The 22169-nt window shown below is 34.1% G+C and overlaps 5 protein-coding genes across 7 annotated transcripts in view; 3 read left to right on the plus strand and 2 right to left on the minus strand.

Annotated features, from left to right (window-relative positions):
* Positions 1 to 4863: 4863 nt before the first annotated feature.
* Positions 4864 to 5817, minus strand: LOC104800162. The gene is made up of 2 exons (XM_010522899.2): positions 5384 to 5817; positions 4864 to 5191 (listed from the first exon to the last, which is right to left on the minus strand). The coding sequence occupies exons 1-2, from the start codon at positions 5740 to 5742 to the stop codon at positions 5020 to 5022; spliced, it is 531 nt and encodes a 176-aa protein (XP_010521201.1). The 5' UTR covers positions 5743 to 5817; the 3' UTR covers positions 4864 to 5019.
* Positions 5818 to 7822: 2005 nt separating this feature from the next.
* On the minus strand, positions 7823 to 12164 carry LOC104800163 (sulfate transporter 1.2-like). The gene is made up of 14 exons (XM_010522900.1): positions 12076 to 12164; positions 10861 to 11182; positions 10722 to 10770; positions 10411 to 10618; positions 10165 to 10339; positions 9999 to 10064; positions 9806 to 9919; positions 9594 to 9710; positions 9361 to 9487; positions 8987 to 9273; positions 8679 to 8869; positions 8451 to 8536; positions 8272 to 8348; positions 7823 to 8177 (listed from the first exon to the last, which is right to left on the minus strand). The coding sequence occupies exons 2-14, from the start codon at positions 11149 to 11151 to the stop codon at positions 8034 to 8036; spliced, it is 1932 nt and encodes a 643-aa protein (XP_010521202.1). The 5' UTR covers positions 11152 to 11182; positions 12076 to 12164; the 3' UTR covers positions 7823 to 8033.
* An 881-nt stretch (positions 12165 to 13045) lies between these two features.
* On the plus strand, positions 13046 to 14330 carry LOC104800164 (zinc finger CCCH domain-containing protein 15 homolog). Of its 2 annotated transcripts, none has more exons than XM_010522902.1 (2): positions 13046 to 13194; positions 14077 to 14330. In XM_010522902.1, the coding sequence occupies exons 1-2, from the start codon at positions 13099 to 13101 to the stop codon at positions 14209 to 14211; spliced, it is 231 nt and encodes a 76-aa protein (XP_010521204.1). In that variant the 5' UTR covers positions 13046 to 13098; the 3' UTR covers positions 14212 to 14330. The 2 variants fall into 2 exon arrangements, 1 of the variants encoding a protein (XP_010521204.1); XR_769684.1 differs by having other exon boundaries at positions 13105 to 13194; positions 14027 to 14170.
* Positions 14331 to 14996: 666 nt separating this feature from the next.
* LOC104800165 (agamous-like MADS-box protein AGL104) lies at positions 14997 to 18233 on the plus strand. Of its 2 annotated transcripts, none has more exons than XM_010522903.1 (11): positions 14997 to 15379; positions 16052 to 16105; positions 16236 to 16268; positions 16358 to 16376; positions 16536 to 16597; positions 16756 to 16783; positions 16877 to 16938; positions 17063 to 17162; positions 17268 to 17428; positions 17555 to 17741; positions 17990 to 18233. In XM_010522903.1, exons 1-11 carry the CDS (start codon positions 15195 to 15197, stop codon positions 18125 to 18127), a joined length of 1029 nt encoding a protein of 342 aa, XP_010521205.1. In that variant the 5' UTR covers positions 14997 to 15194; the 3' UTR covers positions 18128 to 18233. The 2 variants fall into 2 exon arrangements, with proteins under 2 accessions (XP_010521205.1, XP_010521206.1); XM_010522904.1 differs by having other exon boundaries at positions 18018 to 18105.
* Positions 18234 to 21803: 3570 nt separating this feature from the next.
* Positions 21804 to 22169, plus strand: part of LOC104800166 — a 5292-nt gene continuing 4926 nt past the window's right edge. Inside the window, exon 1 of the mRNA XM_010522906.1 lies at positions 21804 to 21815. The gene's annotated coding sequence lies outside the window, so the exon portion shown is untranslated. The remainder of the gene's footprint in view (positions 21816 to 22169) is intronic.

Genomic DNA, 22169 nt, shown 5'->3' on the forward strand with positions numbered 1-22169 from the left:
GCTGCTGTGAAGCACTTCTCACTTTGATTGCTTTCGTCAGGATTTACCCAAGTGTAGCAATTACTTGGAGTTCTTTTTCCTGTCAACACACAATTTCCAAGAGAATTCGTAACAACACAAGCATCTTTAGTGAAATTTACCTGAAATCCAGAGTCACACAGTTGACTGATGCTTATGAGGTTTGCCTTGAGTCCTTGGACAACATTGACATCTGTAAGTTTGGGCAGTCCTGATGCATCCAGATTTCCTTTGCCCAAGATCTTTCCTTTTCTTCCATCTCCAAATGTCACGTTTCCTCCTTTGAGATTTTCTTCAAATGTCGACAACATACTGACATCTCCTGTCATATGACGTGAGCATCCACTGTCAAAATACCACCGTTGTTCACTTGACTTCAGTTCAGAAGTGTATGCCACATTACACCTCGAGATATCTTTTCTTCTCCATACTTGCCTCCATCTCAGGGTGGGTGGTACCTGATAATTTTGCCAGTAGTAGCAATTCATCCTGATGTGACCTCTTTTTCCACAGTAGAAACAAGTGCGAAGTTCACGATAGTTTTGTGATCTTTGTCTTGGATACAGATCAATCTTGATCTTTGGAGTCTGTTGTACTTGTGAGATCACTTCATCTCCAAGTTTTCCTCCTGAAACAAAGTTCCCTACTTTGTTTTCACTTCCTCCGATATATCCAAGCCCAGTATGTCCAGAATCTGTTCGCCCAATTGTCAATAAATGATCCAATTTTGCGGTGCCATTTCCAAGCATTCTCACATTCTTCATGGTACCTTCCAGTTGATTCTGTAAAACGAGAATCTTCTCCTCTTTCTCCTGTAGTTGCTTCTTCAAATGATCAACTTCTGACACTTTTGTATCCAACTGTTTCTTGATTTCCAGAATCTTTGCCTCATTCTCCTTCTGTTCTTTGATCAATCTTGTATTGATGTCATACAACCTTGTCATATCCTTGTACAAATCTTCTTCGGATATCTCTTCTTCAGTCTCTTCAATGATCCCAATGAATGCCACAAAATTTGACATCTCTTCTCCACTTTCTTCATCAGAATCGGTTTCAATCTCTTCATGAGTAATCAGAGATTTACCTCTTGTTTTTCCAAGTGCACACTCGTTCTTTGTGTGTCCATATCCTTTGCACTCATAACATTGAATATCCTTCAGATTTTTTAACATTGCCTCTCTCTTGGCAATGCTAGGACATTCAGCCTTCCAGTGACCTGCTCCCTGGCATTCCAGACATTTTCCAGAATGTCTTGATTCTGCTTTGCCAGTGAAACCCGGTTTTTTCTTAAAAAACCGGTTGAATTTTTTCACAATCATCGCCATGTCTTCCTCTAGTGACACTTGGCTGGGAGCCTCAGATGATTCTGGAACATGAAGTGCCAGACCCTTGTTTGGAGTCACTCCTCTTGGCTTTTCATATAGTTCCAGTTCTAACTCGTGAGCAGCAAAGGCCCCAACTGTCTCTTTGAAACTGATAGTATCCACATTGTTTACCATAGTAAAAGCAGATTTATGAGACATAAACTTTTTGGGTAAGCTTACCAGAAGTTTTGCCACCAGTTGTTTATCTCGATAGGTCTTTCCGAGGACCTCTGCTTCGTTTGCTAGCGCATTCAGCCTGCCACAAAATTCCTTGACGCTCTCGTTTTCTCCCATTTGAAGCATATTGAACTGATGCTTGATTAGATCTCTCCTTGTGCGCTTGACACTTGATGTTCCTTCATGAATCAACTCAAGCGCATCCCAGGCTTCTTTTGCTGACTTGCACCCTTGAATTTGCTTAAACTCATCCTTGTCAACTGTATTGAAAATGATAGTTATGGCTTTTGAGTTCAGTGCTGATGCTCGCTTTTCTGAGAGTGTCCACTCAGATCTGGGTTTCAGAACCTCTTTTCCATCCTTCACATCGATTGGAGCACTCCAACCTTCCTCTACTGAACTCCAAGCATCTTCATCAATTCCTTTGATGAGATTCATAGTTTTCACTTTCCAAAAACTATAATTCTCGGAATCGAGAATTGTGGATCTTCCCAGAGACTGAAACTCTTTGAGTGAGTCCATATTGACTCTTCAACACGTACACTGATATGAGAGGCTCTTTCGCCTACGATCAGTGACCAGCTCTGATACCAATTGAAAAAGTTGAACCCTCAAAGAGTAATGCGGAAAACTAATCAGTTCTATTCACTTGAGAAAGATAGTCAAGTACAACTCACTTTTTGTTGTAAGAATCGTACTTACTACACACACCCGAAACTCCCCCTGAGTTTCTTCCCCTCTCACAATGAATTCTACTGATCAAAAAACCTCACCACATAAATCACTCACCAGAGAGAAGAGATTTGCCCAATCGGTCTCCCTCTCAGACTCGCACTCACCAGATAATGAGAACACACTCACTTAACAAAATAGACTTAGAAATTATGCTCCTTCTCTCTATATCGATCTGCAACTTGTGTCTTCTTTATATAGGCTCCTCCCTTAGCCTCAGATCTCCACGAATTGATTTGATAGACTTCTCCTTGATTCTTGTTGGTTTCGTGTCTATCTTCAAGATCTCATCTTTATCTCTTCAGCTTGACTCTATCTCTTCAGCTTTGACTTCATCTGAATCTTGTCAGTTGCATCTCAGATATCTTCGAGTTTGATCTTTGCCGAATCTTTCTCCTGAAATCTCTCAAAGTTTGTTGGACCTGCAACAAACTTTCAACAACCCAAGATACGTGCAAATATATGCACTAACAGTGTATATATATATATATATATATACGACGTTAAAAAATATGTATTTTCCAAATATTTATCTTTTTTATTTTGAGTTTTACTTGCATACCTCTCTAACTTTGATATTTATAAGAAAAATGTTCATATTGGATTTTTTTTTAATAGATGCTTATAATAATCTTTTTTATTTACCTAATCTTTGACTTCGATCGTTGATGCAGTTGAATAGCAAAATAATGAAAAATCATAATATAATCAATTAGAGGTATCATAATCACACAAAAACGATGCGTTGATTGAGACGTAGACTGCATTTAAAAACGATCGATAACACGTATGTTACAATAATATCATCGTCTGTTGTGTTTTTAAAAAATCATATTCGTTTAAAACTATATTTTGTTTTGGTGAATATATATATGTATGTATATGTGTGTGTGTGTGTGTGTTTATGTCCATGAGCCTTTGAATGTAAGGGGTTAAATAGAATATGGTATGAAACGGACCATGGAGAGAAATTATTGGAGGGGCATATTTGCACGTGAAAACTGATATTATTCTTATTCGGAAACTTAGAAAATTCGTTCTTATTATTAAATCAAACCAGGCAACGTATATAGATGCTGAGCTACACGAAATATTCCATAAGATAAATGAGAAATTTATTTATAGAAGAACATAATAAATCGTGAAACTTTATTTATTATTTTTCAAAATTTCCCTGATTTTTTTGGAGTTTTATCTCAAATAATGATTAAGGAGCATTGATGATGTTATTAGAGATCAAGCAGAGTTTAGAGATAAGATAATTGACAAATCGACACCCATTCGATGCAGACTCATATGCCCAATTTGCCAAGTGGCACTAATCTATTAAATAATAATTCGAAACTTTATACTAACATTATATATTTTTTTGACGGTATCACCACAAGTATGAAACATAAGTAATAAATATATATATATATATGCATCATTTTTAATTTTTAAACGTTTCCTTTTTTTTAATCATGGGTTTAATTCACACATGTTTATTTTTCTCAAGAATATTTGCAGAACTGAGAAATTAAAATCAGAGAATAATTTAAATTTCAGGAAAAATGATATATTATGGAGATACCAATAAGGAATCTACATTAGATTTGCAAATGGTTGGATACTGGGACCCATTATATGCGAAGCTGACTCGGTATGAGATTCCTAAGCCGCAGATCGACATGTCTATAAGAACCGCATGTATTCAAAAATCTATCTTAAGACATACTTCAAAAATATGATATATATATATATATATGCATAAATATGAAAATATTGTATTGAGTTTATAGATAGATAGAATAACCACATAAATATTGTATTGATCTAAATTGTTATAATATTTTTTTTATGAGAATATATTGATGAATTGACCAAGGTTCGAACTCGTAGCTTTTAATTGGTTATTTTACCATTTATTCTGTCTACTTTGGGTCCACTTTGGACAAATTGTTATAATATTTATTAGACAAAATTTGTTATTTTATCTAAGAATAGTTTAACCTATGAAATAAATATGCAAAATATATATTTCATTTCGAATTCAAATCTTAAATTTAGAAAGTGTATAATTTAAATCATATAGTTGATTTTCGATTTTGAGATTAATGTGGTAGTACCCATTACCAAAAAAAAAATTGTTATCCTTACCCAATATTTCGCAGATGCTTTATATGGTGAGGTTGTAACTTCTCACCTTCGGACAGTAATCTCATTAATAATAGGTCATCCAAAATTAAAATTAAAATAAAAATAAAAGCTTCTCAATATATTACTGATCAATATGCGCTATTGTATAGTTGTTGATAAATCAGAGATTCAACAACAGCGCATAATTTTTCTTCTTTTTTTTTTAAGTACAAGAAACAAATATTTCGAAATAATTTGAACTCATCAAGGCCTTTTGTCGTCCTTAGGTAAAACCCTAGTGGCTAGAATTTACTAAAATATCATTTTTACCGACCAATAAATCGAATAGAGGGGACAAAAAATAGAACAAAGACAACGAAATCAAAACTTAAAAAACAAAACAAGAAATAAATATCATTTTTTTACCAAAAAAACTTATAAAATTCGAACCCTCTTAAAAAAGCATATAATTCCATACATTGGATTAGCTCCACAATAAAGAGGGTGATTAAATCACGGTCAACGCATAATAATGCTTTTATATGTATACCATGGATGGAAAAAATATACAAACATAGCCTCACACATATGTATGTATATGTAATGGACACTACACGGCTGCGGCCGCTCTCTCTCCATTGCCGGAGCCAGCGTTTGCGTTTGCAGCTGTGGTCACAACCGCCGCCGACTCTTTCTTGGCCGCAAACGCACTTTTCTCTTTCTTCTCATCCTGTTTCATCTGCTTCTCCCTGCACTCCGAGCTACAAAAGGCCCTATCTCCCCTGCAAATCCAAACACGTTAATCATACTTAATTTGACTAATCACGGATTAATTATCACAGCAAAAATAGCACATATGCATGTTTTTAAAAACCCCTTTGACCCCATAACCAGTAATTCAACGAAAGTTTAAAACTTTATATTTAATATACAGTTTTGGACACTTATATACGTGTATATATGTGTAAGTATACCTATACATATATATGTCATGGCCGGGAACAAGTTGACGCTTGCAGAGATAGCAGGATCTGAGGAAGTGAGCGGCGTTGGAGTTGTAATCAGCTGAGTGCCTCCTCTGGAGACCTCTCGGTGAGACCGCAGCCAAGAGTCGTTGATCTAAAAGCCCATGATGACCACGAGGCTGATCGATGGCTGTTGTTAGCTGACCGTTCTGACCGTACGGTATCCGGCGTAGATCGACGGACGGCGATGGTTTCTGCTGATCCGACGGCTCTGATTCTCCGGAGAGATTCAGATTCAGATCTATTGTAATCTCCGACATACTCGTCGTTCTCTTCATCGGCGGTCTCTGTCTCTTCCCCAGCAACATCTCGTTTATGTTTTGTTCTTTGCTCCGAACAGAGAGAGAGAGAGAGAGAGAGAGAGAGAGAGAGAGAGATGGAGGAGGAGGGAGAGGGGAGATAAGGAAGAACCATAGACTGAGGAGTGAATCTGGACCGTTCATTTTTTTTCTAATCTGGTTTTATTTGCATCATGTGGACGCCACGTCATGATTCTTCATAATCGAAATGCAAAATTTTAGGTGCATCATGAATCTAGTAAATTTTTTAAAAATTTCGATAATTAGTTATTTTAACATTTATTGAATTAAAATCAGTGTAATGTTTAATGGAAGCTATTCATTATTTTAGTTTTTATTTAATATTTTACATACAATAAAGTGAAAATAAAAAATAATAATCATTTGAGGAGGGCCCATTGAGCCCAATATTTAGTACATTAGCTTTATAAATTACACGTCAGCAGCGGTTGCCCCTACAATCCATTGTCTATTTCTACGAGCCTTTTTCATCGCCCCAAATAAAACTCCAAAATATAATAATTACAAAATTATAACCTTTTTTTTTTTCATCTGTTGAAAATTATAATAAATTATTTATTTTTTAAAAAATGGACATATTTTTGGTTAATGTCACAGAAAAAGACGAAGAAACGAAAGTTTTGTTTTGTGGTTCCTAGCGCCAAGGCCTCGGCCCCACCATTTCGACGGCAACGTAAATATACAATGGATGGCCTTTGCCGTTTACTCAGTTTATTTTTTTATTCTCGAGTTTTAATGTGAAAAAGGTTAAATTATGGTAGAGTTTATCGTATTGTGATATACTTTTTTTATATTAAATTTAGTTTTTATTTGTATTAGATAACTGGTAAATTATAATTTTAAATTAATAACAATTCTATTATAACATTTTACTCGAGATATAAACATATTCCGAGTGCAAATTACACATGTGAAACTAATTGGCAATACTCACTAAATGTGACTTTCTATCTCTACAAAATTTCATTTATTTATTTATTTATTAATCATAATGATCATGATTCATGACATGAGTGAGAGCATTGGTCCATTTCAGTGTGCATGAAACGAGAGAGAGAGAGAGAGAGAGAGAGAGAGAGAGAGAGAGAGAGAGAGAGAGAGAGGTTATATGAAATTATTGAATCGATTGGTACGTTTTTTTTTGGACAGGAAGCTGTGCCCAAATTTTCTGATTGGTCCCAACCTAAATATCAATTGTAATTGGTTGTAGGCTCCACGATGTTCCGCAACTTGTCGAAATACTTACTATTCACATCCGTATTTTTCGACACGTGAAAACAAAATAAAAACAATTCTTTTGTAAAAAAAATGGTAAATATTTCATTGTTTGGTGTTATTCCTTGAGTAATTCATTATCCGTAATTTTTTTAATCTTTTTTTTACCGCACAATCATATACACTTTAAACGGTAAAAATATTAATACTCACCAACCAGCTCCATATTATTATCTACGTGATTTTATACGTACATACATACACCTGCGCGGCTAGGCTACGCCAATCCACCGTATTGGGCTGGGCCTAAACTAGGCCAATTAGGGCCTAAAAGAGTAAATACGACGTCGTACCAAGCTGCAGAACAATAACTAAATGATACATATATGTAAAGCATTCCATTTGAAATTAATGCTGGATTTGGTAAATAATCCACTATTCACCCGTATCAATGAGCATAGGGATCCTCGAAATAAGAGGGGAGATGAAAATAAAATAAAATAATCGAGTTTTAAAAATATTTATTATGTATACCGTTTTTTTTTATAGCATTATGCATCAAAGAAACTTCATTTTTAGTTTTTCTAGCAAATAACACGAATTATCAAACTTCATACACTAGGAAGATCTATAACAAAGTATTGATTGGTGGTACTAAGGATGTCCATTAGATTTTTTTCAATTTTTAAAGGAATATAAAAAAAATCATATATATCTTGTTAAACGATCTATTAAATAATAAAAATTATTATCTTTTTTATGAGGGATCAGTATTTTGTATTTTGTGGTTAAAATCATGTTAGAAACAAAAGACAGAAACTAGAGAGGCATTTGAAACCCTAGAGGGCAATTTTGTAAATTCATCATATTATCGCTACGGTAGGATCCATGGGTGAGCTCAGCGTCAGCTTGACCTCTCTTACTACAGAGACAAGACAGATTTGCTCTGGAACTGACAAATAAATTCAACTGCACAACATAAACAGCTTTTCTATTGCGTCTTACATGTGTTCAGTTCTTCACCAATTTTCATAACCATCATCAACATCAACATCTTTTTCGATTCAAACCACTTCCACGAGCTTGGGAGAACAAGAAGCCACGGCGTCGGCCACGGTTAGGAAGATATTGTCGTGTCCGATCATGTCGGCCAAGAGCGACACGTGGATCTTGTCTATCACAGCCGATCCAGGATTCGCCAGAATCAGCTGTTGAAAACCATTTCATTCAATTTTTTTTTAACATAGTTGTTTTGATTCTGTACCCATGTATCTATATGTGTGTGTATATATGAATGCGTACCTGAACATCTCTTTTCCGGAGAGCTCTAAACAAGTCTTCTAGGGCATGAATCCCGCTCGTATCGATGTCGGTAACAGCTGATTGTGCATGAAATCATCAGATGAGTTTAGATTCTCCTACACAGAAATGTGTGTGTATACGCGTATGTATACATGTATGCATAGAACATGATTTCTTACGTGACATTTCGATGATCAGAAACTGGATTCCGGGTAAGTTTCCTGCTTGTACCTTCTCTTCTTCTTCTGTCAACCATCTCAAAGTCCTACAGGAACAACCCAGAAACAGAAACATCGATTTCTTGTAAAACACGTAACCGTTGAATTCAACCTGATACAACTTGTTCGTCGAATCCTGTATATGAACATGATTACCAGTTTACTGAAAAAGAAACTTGTCGTCCTTACCGTTCCCTAACATAGTTGGAGTTGGAGAAGTAAATCGCAGAATCGACACGGATGATGAGAACTCCAGGAACCATACTCGCTTCGGGATACTGTTGAATGTTCCTGTAGACAGCGGTTCTCGGTATCTTCCCAAGAACCGTGGTCCTTGGCCTTGTAACTTGCAACAGTATCTTGGCAAATGAGATGCAGACCTAATCATAGAAACATCCACAAAAAGAGAAAGACAAGAACGAAAAGATTAAGAACCCTAGAGAGAGAGAGAAAGAGGGAGAGGGGTTCTTCTTTCTTCTTTATTTTCTTTTACGTACAGCGATCAAGAGACCGATCTCGACCGAAACGAAGATGACACCCAAGAAAGCTCCCATGCAAGCGACGAAATCGAATTTGTCGATCCTCCAGATCAGAACAAATGCGTTGATATCGATTAGGGAAATGACCGCATTGATGATGATAGAGGCGAGAATCGCATTGGGAGTGTACTTGAAGAGAGGGGTTATGAACAACAATGTCAAGAGTACGACAATGGACATGATTATGTTTGATACAGTTGTATGGCATCCAGCCATGAAGTTAACAGCCGATCTTGATAACGAACCTGAAGGAAAAAAAACTTGATGATTAATTAGGGTTTGTGTCGCAATCTCTAATCTGTTCTTATGGTATGATCGATGATATATATTACCTGTGGCGATGTAGCATGAGAACATCGAGCCGACAACATTCATGGTCCCCAAAGCCACCATTTCTTTGTTACCATCGATTTGGTAATCCTTCATGGCAGCGAATGTTCTTCCGATGGCCACAGCTTCCTGAAAAATAAAATGAAAATTCGTATATAGATTTAAACATATTAGGGTTTAGATGAGGAAGATGTATGAATGAAATTAAGACGAATATGAAATTAGTGTAATGTACCGTTAAGGCGATCATGCCAGCAACTACACCGATACGTACACCCTTGATGAGATAACTCCCAGAGAAATAGATTTGATCTACGGACAAGGGATTTATGCCTTTGTCCAGATGTTCCACCTTCACTCGTCAAGGAGAAAACATATCGATCAAGACCGAATTTCTTGCGTCGCAAGTAACTCGAGTTTAGTATAAGAAAGAGGGTTTAGGCTTACGATGGCGACTCCTTGTTTGTCGGCTCGGGTTATGAAGACGAAGAAGGTAGATATGATGATCGATAGCAACGGAGCAATCGCTGGAATCCAGAACCATTTCCTATCTTTCTTTCCCTGTTATAAATTATAAGCATCAAAGAGATTGATCAGAACCGTTCAACCAAAGATTCAGACATGTATATATGTGCCTTACGATGAATTTCGCGGCTAGAAGAAATGCCAGGAAGGTGGCGCCGATCACTATAGTTTGCCAGTGCCACTACAAAATGAAAAAAATTACATCGATTTGTATTAAAGAAGATGCTAAAAAAAGTGCGTGATTGAGATTTAAGACAAAAAAAAATGGTCTGAATTGTTACATTGTGAGGTGCTGATTTGAAGACAGATCCCAAGACAGCAATTATATCGGTTTTCTTGGTGAATTTCTTTATTCCAAGGAACCCTTTGAGTTGTTGAAGGGAAATGGTTATTGCGACTCCACCCATGAAGCCAACAACCGCGGCATGTGACAGGAAATCGATCAGGAATCCCAATCTGATAGTACGAAAACACTTTTAGAATCCGAGAAAAGAGAAGAACTTTGATTCTTAAACCGAGGATTTTACCTCAAGAATCCGAGAGCTGCTTGGGTAATGCCGGCGAAGAATGTGGCCGTGAAGGCGAGGCGGAGATACTCATTAGGGTTAGTGTTTGGATCAACCTCGCTCTGAAGCAAAGTTCCTAAGAGAAGTGAAATCACAGCTACCGGTCCGATTGCTATATCTCTTGAACTTCCCATACAAGCATACACTAATGGCGGAACGAAGCTCGAATCTGGGTTCAGTCATAACAAGAAAAATCAGATTCTAAATCGACATTTAAGTTTTAGATTGCCACAAGTACGTAGCTCGAGTCCTAATTCAAATCAAGAACTTACATAAACCATATTTAGGGTCAAGATTCGCCAGCTTAGCATAGCCAATATCCTGAATATATGTCATGGAAAATGCACCTAATCAATCAGCCACACAATTAGTGGAAACTGTTACTTAGAGAACAAGAAAAAGAGTGGCGACCTGAGGAATGCAGAGACTGGCTATGGTTAAACCCGCGATTAGATCGCCACGAAACTTGTGCAGATCGTAGGTTTTTCCCCATTCGAAGACGGGGAACACGGCCTGCAGACCGAGCATGAACTTCTTCGATTTGGGCTGATCCTTGAAATGTCTCAAAGGGTCGTCGTGGAAGAAGGTTTCCCGAACATGATGCATGAACTCCTTGAACAGGTTTTGCTTCGGAGGAACACCCACCTTGTAGATGTACGGTCCAGGTCCATCTCCTTCGACAGGGTTTGCTTTGGCCGACATTGCTTTATGTTTTACAGATTGTGATTACAACCTGCAATTTAATTTCAATTAATAAGATCGAGAGAAAATTGATAAATTCACGAAAAGGGAATTTTGAAAAACAAAACGGCGGATAAGCTAGTTATAAAAAAAACAGCAGATAAGCTGTAGCGTTAAAAGTGATAAACGAATTCTTTGAAAACAATGGTGTGAGAGTAAAGAGATTTGGTCGAGCGATGGTTTTGGAACAACAACAATGACAAACCGTATTTGTAATTAGGTTTTCCATATTAAGAAAATACATGTAAGAAGATGCAGTTACATAACTATATATTAAGGGTGAAACTAGAGTACTCTATCAGATAATTACGTTTGGAAGGGGTTAAATTTAAAACTAATCCAAGGAGCAAATGCCACATGGTAGGATGGCCAAAAATTTAGAATGATTTAGTATGCTAAAAGTTAATAATAATAATAATAATCATATTAATAATCCAACTGTATAAAAATACGATAAACCACAAAAAATATGGTCTTAAAGTAACATGAAATATCTCCGTTACAAGAACGAGAAAATTATGCCCTATCTGTTCAACAGAGAGAATTCAACGGAAAAAAAATACAAATTATATGACATCAACACTAAATTTGGAAAACGATCGGTCAGCTCGAATTTTTTATATATATGTATATATATGATTGTATAATTTTATGAAATACATATCCAAGATCCCAAACTTGATTAGTTTAACCTATAAAATGAGATGATAAAACCGTATATTTTGTTTCGAGTTAAAATCTTAAATTTAAAGAGGAGACGTATATTTTTAAATTATGTAATTAACTAACCTTCGTCTCCAAAACAAGTCTAAACTTTGTTTCACAATATTCGATTATCAAAAAAAAAATTTCACCAAATACGAAGAAGGTGAAATCGTCACGAACCTGGGAAAAAATTTTAGATTTCCACTTCTCGCCTTCTCCTCCAAGATTTTCACTTGTTCTCGTGTATACAATATACTATTATATATGTGTTTGTGTATAAATAAAAAGGGTAAAAAAAAACTTAACGAGAGAGAGAGAATCGAGATTTAAGTGGAGGAAAGTGGGCCAATAATAGATTAGATGTAATCGATCTGGATCGCCAGATTTTCACTATTTCCATTTTTTTTACTGAAACCACGAAATTCACCGAATCTGGATGGATTCATATTCAGGTTCAGTGAGATCCTGGCTCTCTTTTATGGTAAACGTTTTAGAATTTGCAATATTTGTTTTTTCCTGGATTTTTTTCCTCGTATATATATAAAAATATCTGATCACCGTATAAGTTAGAAAATAAGTTATCTAATTAAGGAAGAAAGGAGTGGAGATTAAAAAAAAAATTGCTGGCTAATTCTGGGCAACCAAGCAAAAGGATGAAAAAAAACTTTGAAATAGTTCCAAAAAAATCCCCAGACATTAAGATGATTAAGATAATCATAAATATTTAAATGGGAGAGAAAATTATTAGAGAGATATAGACAATATTGTTAAGATATATCCGATAGGGAAAAAAAACAGGAGAAGAGAATCTGTCGTTTTCCACAGAGAACCTGAACAGACTGAAGCGGATTAAGATCGGAAATTACATAAATGCCACTGGTTCTGCCACGTGTTGGAGAGGCGATCTAGTTGGGTTGACTTTTCCTATGTTCGAAGGCCCAGCTAATTCTGAATGGGTCACATTCTTGGTGGGCATCGACCACGTGTTTATCACGTGCGATATCGCACAATATTCGTCGGCCATATATTGGGCTTTAGTGGCCTAATAGTCTAAGGCCCACGTAATGGGCTGATACGAAAAATCTTTAGGATATTTTGTCGGAGAAACGACATCGTTTATTAAACAACATTTTCGCCTCATCAAATTCGAACCGAAGAGATCAAAGGATAGAAATCTTAGGAAGAGAAAAAAAAACCTGAACGATGGGAGCAGAAGATGGAGTGAAGCCACAAGGAAACGGCAATCCTAAGCCAACCGCCATTACGGAATCTCAGTTCCTCGCCTGGAAGCGCCAAAAGGTCTCTTTATATATCTCTCTGTCTCTTTCTGTATTGATCGTCTTTCTAGGAAATGAAGAACCCTAAATTTGTTTCTTCCAGTTAAAAAAAAACCCATATGGTTAGGCTGAGAAAGTAATTTCGGAATCTCTGTCTCTTTCTGTGTGGATCGTCTTGCTAGGAAACGAAGAACCCTAAATTTGTTTCTTCCAGTTAAAACACATATTGTTAGGCTGAGAAAGTGATTTCGGGATCTCTGTCTCTTTCTGTGTGGATCGTCTTGCTAGAAAACGAATAACCCTAATTTTGTTTGTAGGCTGAGAAAGTAATTTGGAAGGAAAAGGTTGAAGCTTTGTCATTTAACACGTAATGGGTTATGAGAAACTTCTTATCTCTTCTAAGAACGGCTGAGATCATCAATGGCTTCTGGGATTGGACCTGGGTTCTGTTCTGGGAAGGTTTCTCTGTTTTTTTTCTTTTGGAAACCTTGGGTGTCTCGTGTTAATAATCTTCATGGAGCAATTTTCAGAATTGTTATGGTAATTACTTGTTTTTACATATTCATAGCTTCATCTGACTCATGTTTCAGAGTTATGTTACGTCTTATTTGCTCAGACTCAATCTCTGTCTTCTCCTTTGTTACCAGTTTCGTTCTTTGCCGATTTCCTCTCGTCTCATGTTCTTAACCCATTTCGGAGTGGTTTCTGATATATGATTTATTGATAGTTTATGTGAATGAAGCTGAGGGAAAATATTCTGTTTCTTGTTTAGGTTTTCATAGAATCAGATCCCTTTGTAAAACGTGAAGTTATCTTACATTTGTTGTCCGAATCCGTTATATATGTGAATGCAGTTTACATGGTTCTCAGCTGTAGCCGATTTCAAGTTTCTACCGTCTCGCAGGACTCTGATACAGCGGCTAGGAAGGCTGAGGCTGAGAGGAAGCGGGCGGAAGATATAGCAGCCGGGCGTGTCCAGATGAACGGCCGCGAGCTTTTCTTGCACGAGCCCTCGGTTTTTGATAATAATCTCTACTGATGTTTTGTCATCTCCATTAACTAAATCTTTTCTTGTTGGATCATTTTTATGTTATGTTAATGTTAATGTCTATGACTCTTCTTCTCTGGTTTTAATTTAAAGGGTTTTGATTAATAATATTAGCAATGGCATGATGATTCTCCACATATTCTATTGCAAACGATAAAGAGAATATTCTATAAGATTTTTATAGTATTATGTAATATTTAGATTTCATTTTATTTTTATTTTTTAGATATTTATTCTAATTAACTAAGATATCATACAATTGTATTCTATTTATATAAATATTTTAATTTTTTTCTTTGAATAGTAAAAAGTTTTCAATGATATTATCTATTTAAAGTTTAATCATCACATTTTAAAACGGAACAAGAGAAAATTTGAATTGTGTGGAATGAAAATGGAACCAATATATTTAGTATCCGAGTCTTTGATAATACAACGTTAACCTTTGTCAATGTTCTAACAAAGCCTATGTTAATGATTTCTATGTCCGATCCCATCATAGGGGCCGCCATTGTTGTAGACATTGAGTTTTATATATATATATATGTATGGTTCAACATTATATATGTACTTAAAAAAACCGAAATATTGTATAGTCAATGATGTAATCCATAACCATACGACCCCTTCGTTCAAAGAACAAAATCCTTCAATCTCTCTCACGTTTCTATTTCTCCTCCCATCCATTTGTAACCAAATCTCTCTCTCTCTCTCTTTCTCGCTCTCGTATATATATGTACCTAACCTCTCCTTCTTTTATGCTTCTCGCGTCTCTCTCGCCCATGCATTGCTCGTATATACATATACGCGCATTGCCTCTATTGATCCAATTTTCTTGTTCCCAAATCATTTCAAAAGGAAAAAAAAATAGAGAAATTCTCTCTAGAAAAAAAATGTTTAGAGGGTTCTAATCGATTACATATATATATATCTCTTTGATATTCAATCATCGTTTTGGATATCGAATCATCGAGATGGGAAGGGTTAAATTGGAGATCAAGAGGATAGAGAACACGACGAATCGGCAAGTCACATTCTCCAAACGTCGAAATGGATTAATAAAAAAGGCTTACGAATTGTCCATCCTCTGCGATATTGATATTGGCCTCATCATGTTCTCCCCTTCTGATCGCCTCAGTCTCTTCTCCGGCAAAACGAGGTCCCTTTCTGTCATTCGATCTCCTCCTCCTCTGTGATTTAATCTCTGTGTATGTATGTATGTATGTATGTATGTATGTATGTATGTATGTATGTATGTATGTATGTATGTATGTATGTATGTATGTATGTATGTATGTATGTATGTATGTATGTATGTATGTATGTATGTATGTATGTATGTATGTATGTATGTATGTATGTATGTATGTATGTATGTATGTATGTATGTATGTATGTATGTATGTATGTATGTATGTATGTATGTATGTATGTATGAAACATTCTTGTGAATTTTGTGCTAGATTTTTTTTTATTATCAATTTTTGCGGGCTTCGGATATTGAGTTTTGGGATTAGTTTTTCAATATTGTTAAGAACTTAATCTCGTTTTTATGCAATGTTTCAATTAAATTAACCAACCCTTTAATTTTTGTTGTTGTTGAGACCAAATTTTCCTAGAATTTGATGTTTCTACCAAATTATATTGGCATTAATTAATGTTGCTTCTTCCATGTGCATTGATTCCATACATACATACGTGGATACATGCATGCATGCATGCATGCATACATACAAAAGAATTGAAATGTGAATGTATATGTATATATATATATTTAATTTGCCTATTTATTATGTAACCATCTTAAGTTTTTTTTTTTGGGTAAATTTAGGATCGAGGATGTGTTCGCGAGATACATCAATCTTCCGGATCAAGAAAGAGAGAAGTATACGCACACAATCTCCCTATATCTATTGATATTTCTTTTAATTATAATTACTTTCATCGTTAGAATATTCTTTTTTATTTTTTTGAAATTGAGGTCTGTTTAATTATATATTTATTTCTTGTTTCAGTGCTCTAATTTTTCCGGACCAGAAGAGACGTCCGTACGTGTAACATCTTTGCTTTGTCAATGCATATAATATATTTAAATTTTTTTTAATTATCCTAAATATGTGTATTTTCGATTTTGCAGAGATATAGAAAGCAAAGAGGTGAGACGACTAACAATTGTGTATACGTCATAAGTTATATCCTTTGTAGACAAAAATAAACCCATAGAACTATATTATATAAGCATTTTGTGTTTACTTAGGATATATATATATATATATATATATAATATTAACTAAATATAATGTATTTTATGACAGTATCTCTTAAGGATTTTGCAGCAACTCAAGACTGAGAATGATATTGCCCTTCAACTTACCAAGTATGGATTTTCTTCTCTTTTTCTTTAAATAATTATTTCCTTTACATCTTTAATATATATATATATATATATATATATACGCACATATATATATATATATATATTATCGTTAACTAATTCAATCTACAAATGATTTTTTGTCCACGATTTTGAAAAAGTCCTGCAGCTATCAACTCTGATGTCGAGGTAACATTTATTACTTATCTAATGTCAAAACCTTTAATTATTTTATACTCTCAATTTTCTTGATCTATATATTTTTATTTTTTAAAATTTTAGGAACTAGAACAGGAAATATGCAGATTACAACAACAACTTCATATGTCAGAGGAAGAATTGAGGTCTAGAATAATATTCTCTTTTTGTTTTTTGTTTTTTTTTATCTCTGACTATATAATTACAAACGTATAAAACTATTTTCATGGATATATTTTTTTTTATAGAATTTGATTTTTTTTTATATAGAAAATACGAACCAGATCCGCTAAGGTTTACGTCGATGGAAGAGTTTGACACTTGTGAAAAGAATCTCCTCGACACTCTGACACGTGTCGTTCAACGACGGGTACGCGTAAAAATACCCTTTGTTAATCATTATTCATATTTAATTAATTTAAGCTTAGATATTAATTACTAATAATTTTTTTTTTCCAATTGTGTTGAGTTGTAGGAATATTTGTTGAGTAATCAATTATCTTCGTACGAGCCATCAACAGCAATGCAGCAAAGCATGGGAGGTTCCTTCGTAAACGACGTCGTTGCATGGTTACCGGAAGGTGGGCCCAACCAGGCCCAAATATTTGACGCTTCGGCCCATTCGAATCACCTAAGGTTTACATTTAAATCATTTCATTAGTTGTTTTTCTAATAAAATATTTTTCTTCCAATGAGGTAATTTTTCATAATGTATATTTAATTAATATATTTATAATGGTTAGGTTTATTTGTTAATTACAGGGATATGTCATCTGCAACATATGATCCGATGTTGCAAGTGAGTAGCTCAAGCTCAAACCAAAACATGGGTGAATGCCACGTGTCCAATGGAAATGGAGATCTATTCCATGATTGGGCCCAGGCATATACTTCTACGGCCCTTCACCAGCCCACCGACATTCCTCCGGCCCTTTTCCCTCCTATTCAGGTTTTTGCCCCCTTAATTTTATTTTCTTACAGTAAAGTCCAAATATTTACAAAGACCACCACAAATGCAAAATAAACTAGAACTTAGCATGCAGAGTTGAATTTTTCAAATTATTTTTTACACTTTTATGTTTAAAAATATTAGTTTTACAGGTTTTTTCCCCGCTTTTCCCTCTTACTCACATTCTATATTATCATAATTTTTCCACTACATTGGTTAATTTAATTTAATAATTTCGGTGATGGTAGCATGGACTGATGGGGAATGGTATATCAGAGATGATGTCGGCGCAGGAAGGCGAAATGCCGATTATCACGACAGAGGCTCACGTCGATCATGAAGTTTCCGACTACGAAACCACACTGCCTCAACTCAGTAGCCAATAATCTTATATGATTATCGCTCATATCTTGTATTATTTACGTATATATACCATGCACTTTTACTAAAAACAAAATCACTCATCGTCAATAATATCAAAGTTATTCTCCATATGTATATGCACTAAAATTATAATGAAATCTATTATATATATATTATAAACTGTTAAGCAATCGACAGAGATTAATATCTAACGTTTGAATTTACATACGAGTTAAATTGAATTATTGTCCACAACCCGTTGATTCATTTGCATGACCAAAATGTAAACCTCACAAGATTTTAATAGAGATTAAGGATTATTGGTTGGGATATAAGTGTAAGTATGTATAGGAAAATATAGGTGGAAATTCAAGTAGGGAGAATCGAAGTTGGATAGTCTAGGTAATTCACTAAAAAGGAAATGTATTTCAAAGATATATAAAATATTTGAAAAGATTGTGATATTTTATATAATATTATAAAAATATAATCGTAAATATCTCATTTAATTAATATAAATATCGTAGTTATACCATCATTGGAATTTCACTCGTATTATCATTTTATCTTAACAGAAGCAATCAGAAACGAAAGAAAACACAAAAAAATAATCTGTCGGTACAACGCTGTCGCAAAAAAAAACTATCACTAATCCGTCGCATATTTCGAAGAAACTGTTCTATCGGTGTTTCGTCGTCGCAATTTGCAATGGAAATAATCTGTTGCGACAGAATATTCTGTATGTAATTCGATCGATCTTTCACACCTCACGCCCTCTCCTCGACTCGTGTCTCCCACGTGTCCGTGAAACCTCGTGCCTCCTTCGTCCCTGGTCGTCTATTTACAGAAGTCTCTCAAACTCAATGAGGTAAAAAAATAAATTTTTACGAAGAAAATAGTTGTAATTGAGGATATCGTCTGGGTCGACGGCAAGATGTCACTGAGGGGTCAACAATCAGATTTTTTTTGATCGATGGTTTGAGGGTTACCAGTTGAATGGTGTCGATTTTTTAAATGATATGTGGAATTGAGGTGTGAATTCTCTTTCCGGTACAATGTAGAAGCACATGTCATGGTGATGCTGAGGAGTTTGGTGCAGAGTATACGAATCAACGACGAAGACTGGTTTGAAAGTCAGGACAACGATCGAAATTTTCCAAATCATCGGTAAGTTGTAATACTTGATATTAATTTTGCAAGTGAATAAATGCATTCTCCCTAAAAATAGGTTAGATTTATCTCTATAATTATATCATCAATATTTGCAATTCCATAAGTCTAACTAAAATTATAAGATCACATACATTTTATTATTTAGAAAAATAATGTGAAGATTAAAAATAGGATTATATAGTAAGAGAAAACAATATATTCTTAAAAAAATAAAAATAAAAATTCAAAAACATAATATATCTAAACGAATATAACGGTTTATACATCATATATACTATAAAATACGGCATTTTTTTTTCATTTGAGATTGGGTTGCATGGCCATTTTTTTGGACTAATGACTTCGAATTACTAATCCAATAATATGGAGATGTCTCACATGGAGTAATGTTTGAAATGTACAAAATTCTAGTGATAGTATTAGGAATTTTCGAAATTCTAGTCCAAAGTGACGAACGGATAAGCTTGACTATGATTTAATTTGTATTTATAAAAAAAAAATTATCTTCTCTTAATTCACAATACAACAATAAATGGTATTAAGTTTAATTGAAAAGAATATACGTTACAAAAAGAATAATGCCAGACAAATGTGCAACATTATAAAAAGGAGTTGGACAAGTGTACTATAATCATTTAAACCCTTCCCCACCAACCACACACACGCAAAAAAGGCCAGATATATAATATATAATAATAATAATAATAATTTATAAATGAAATAAAAATAAAATTAAACCAACCAAATGATTTATATTAATTCATGCATTCTAGTGAGAAAAATATCTAAAAAATTTGTAGAAAACGTTTCATCACTTGAATCAAAGCTATCGACAATTTCAAAGCAAATACTATCGAGTCCTTCCATTTTAGTTTTGAAAAATATATGAAGAAAAAAAGTTCTCACCAGAAAATAAAAAGAAAAACCTAGTTTTGCTTCTTTTAGGTATGGCCTTGCTGACGTGGTTGAGTCTGGTGAGAGGGTAACGGCTGTGAGATCTGGATGATAAAATGGAAGTGTTCAATTGGAGAATCTAGGATGTATGTGTCAGAAGATGGACCCCACTTCCTGTCTTAAGTCAACAGAAGGAAAGCTCCTGACGTGTCACGGATACGGACAAGGCCACGTGTCGCAATCATTTCTGGATACCTTTTTTGTCTTCACTCTCTGTCCCCACGCTTTTCATTGACAACTAAACCTTCCGTTTCATTTCGAGTAACTTTTAAACTTTGGTCCACTTCCATATCTCTAATTTAATTACCATTTATTTATTAACCACCATTTTTTTTTTTCTGTGTTCCGTATTCTGCTAGTCTTTGCATTTTTGGTAACTATGAGTTCACATTTTTTTCCAAATGAGGTTTGTACTAGTTTCCTAAGTTGAAATTTGTAGATATATATATATATATATATATATATATATTTGTGGAAAATGCATATAGAAAGAATCTAATTTTGAATGAAATAAATGATTTGTTATTTACCAAAAAAAATAGTTGGTTCTAGTTTTTTATTTAGTTGAAAACTATGTGTAAAAAGAGATATAATGTGATATTGACCCTTATTTCAAAAGTTAAAAATTATTTTATAGGTATGATATAATTTAACATTTATCAATAAGTAAAATATCATAATTTCAAAATTGTATTCATTTTATTAAAAACTCATCACGTGCGGTACGATGTTATAAATAGAATTTTATACACAAATAATGACCGTTATTGTCGGTTTTTAATCGTAGAAATAATAACAAATTATTACTACTACAACGATCGATCGTATCGATATTTCATATTTAGACATTATAGTTTTAATCTAATAAAAATCATATTGGTTATAAAAATAAATAAATATTATCTTATAATTTATATTTATTATTTTTATGTTTACTAAAACTCAAATCCAATTTTACAATCTAAACTTTTATATTTTTTTAATATAAATAAAAGATAAAATCTTTCACTTTCCAAAAATAAGTAAAGATAATTTGTGGCCCTCTTTTCACATTTATGCAAATACATAATTTAATATACATATATAATGTGTTTGTAATACATAATGCTTATATATACACACATGTACATTACCTGCTCGTATTCTATTCAACTACATTAGGTACTTATATTTTCAACTCTTCCATCAAATAAAATGTTAATATTCATTTTTAATTATCGGATTTTTACATAGTTCGGAATTATATTTTAATGAAATAGAGTGTTGTCGTAAAAATATTCAAATTTAACCCTTTGTTGTATGAAAATTGAAGTTGAATTACTCACAAAAAGGAAGAGAGAATCTTTCAATTAAATCACATATAATATGACTTTTAGGTGGATTTTTTTTGTAGTCAATTAATGGTTTCATATGCACAAGCATATATAGATATATATAAATATATACAATAAATATAAGCCTAAATATATACAATAAATACATATATGTATATGTGTATTTATATGCGCGTGGGTATATATATGTCTATGAGCATATGCAGAGTCGCACACTTGCTTCTTGCTACTGATATTCTTTCATCACTCAGTACGTAGCCACTCTCTCCTGTCTTCTCTTCCTTTCGTCCCTTCAAAAATCTACACTGTAATTTTTTTTTTTATATAATTTGTAGATTTCATATGATGAAATCTCTTTTTTTTCCTCTCGCTTAATTTTCTCAAGTTCTTCATGTTTCAATTTTTTTTTGGTGTGTTCATCTATAAGCTTTTACGAGGAAGAGACAGAAATCTGGTTTGATCTTCGTTCACGAGGATTTCTAAACAAATTGTCTCTTTTTTTTCACCTTTGAGCTTAATTTTCTCTCAACTTTATGCGTAATTTTATTTTTACCTCTACCATTTGATCTTTTTCATCACGTGTGAATTCCCCCCCCCCCCCCCC

This window comes from Tarenaya hassleriana, unplaced genomic scaffold (assembly GCF_000463585.1).
Source record: "Tarenaya hassleriana unplaced genomic scaffold, ASM46358v1 Cleome65, whole genome shotgun sequence".
Lineage (NCBI taxonomy): Eukaryota > Viridiplantae > Streptophyta > Magnoliopsida > Brassicales > Cleomaceae > Tarenaya > Tarenaya hassleriana.

What these genes read in the sequence shown, in the direction of transcription:
- LOC104800162 (XM_010522899.2), bottom strand. Translation starts at nt 5,742, where the DNA reads ATGTTGCTGGGGAAGAGACAGAGACCGCCGATGAAGAGAACGACGAGT. An exon ending in CATGACATATATATGTATAG is followed by an intron (nt 5,192 to 5,383) that starts GTATACTTACAC and finishes TTGGATTTGCAG; the next exon opens with GGGAGATAGGGCCTTTTGTA.
- LOC104800163 (XM_010522900.1), bottom strand. Translation starts at nt 11,151, where the DNA reads ATGTCGGCCAAAGCAAACCCTGTCGAAGGAGATGGACCTGGACCGTAC. An exon ending in AGATCGGTCTCTTGATCGCT is followed by an intron (nt 8,870 to 8,986) that starts GTACGTAAAAGA and finishes TTCTATGATTAG; the next exon opens with GTCTGCATCTCATTTGCCAA. An exon ending in TCCGGAAAAGAGATGTTCAG is followed by an intron (nt 8,178 to 8,271) that starts GTACGCATTCAT and finishes GGTTTTCAACAG; the next exon opens with CTGATTCTGGCGAATCCTGG.
- LOC104800164 (XM_010522902.1), top strand. Translation starts at nt 13,099, where the DNA reads ATGGGAGCAGAAGATGGAGTGAAGCCACAAGGAAACGGCAATCCTAAG. An exon ending in TCGCCTGGAAGCGCCAAAAG is followed by an intron (nt 13,195 to 14,076) that starts GTCTCTTTATAT and finishes ACCGTCTCGCAG; the next exon opens with GACTCTGATACAGCGGCTAG.
- LOC104800165 (XM_010522903.1), top strand. Translation starts at nt 15,195, where the DNA reads ATGGGAAGGGTTAAATTGGAGATCAAGAGGATAGAGAACACGACGAAT. An exon ending in CTCTTCTCCGGCAAAACGAG is followed by an intron (nt 15,380 to 16,051) that starts GTCCCTTTCTGT and finishes GGGTAAATTTAG; the next exon opens with GATCGAGGATGTGTTCGCGA. An exon ending in CTATCAACTCTGATGTCGAG is followed by an intron (nt 16,784 to 16,876) that starts GTAACATTTATT and finishes TTAAAATTTTAG; the next exon opens with GAACTAGAACAGGAAATATG.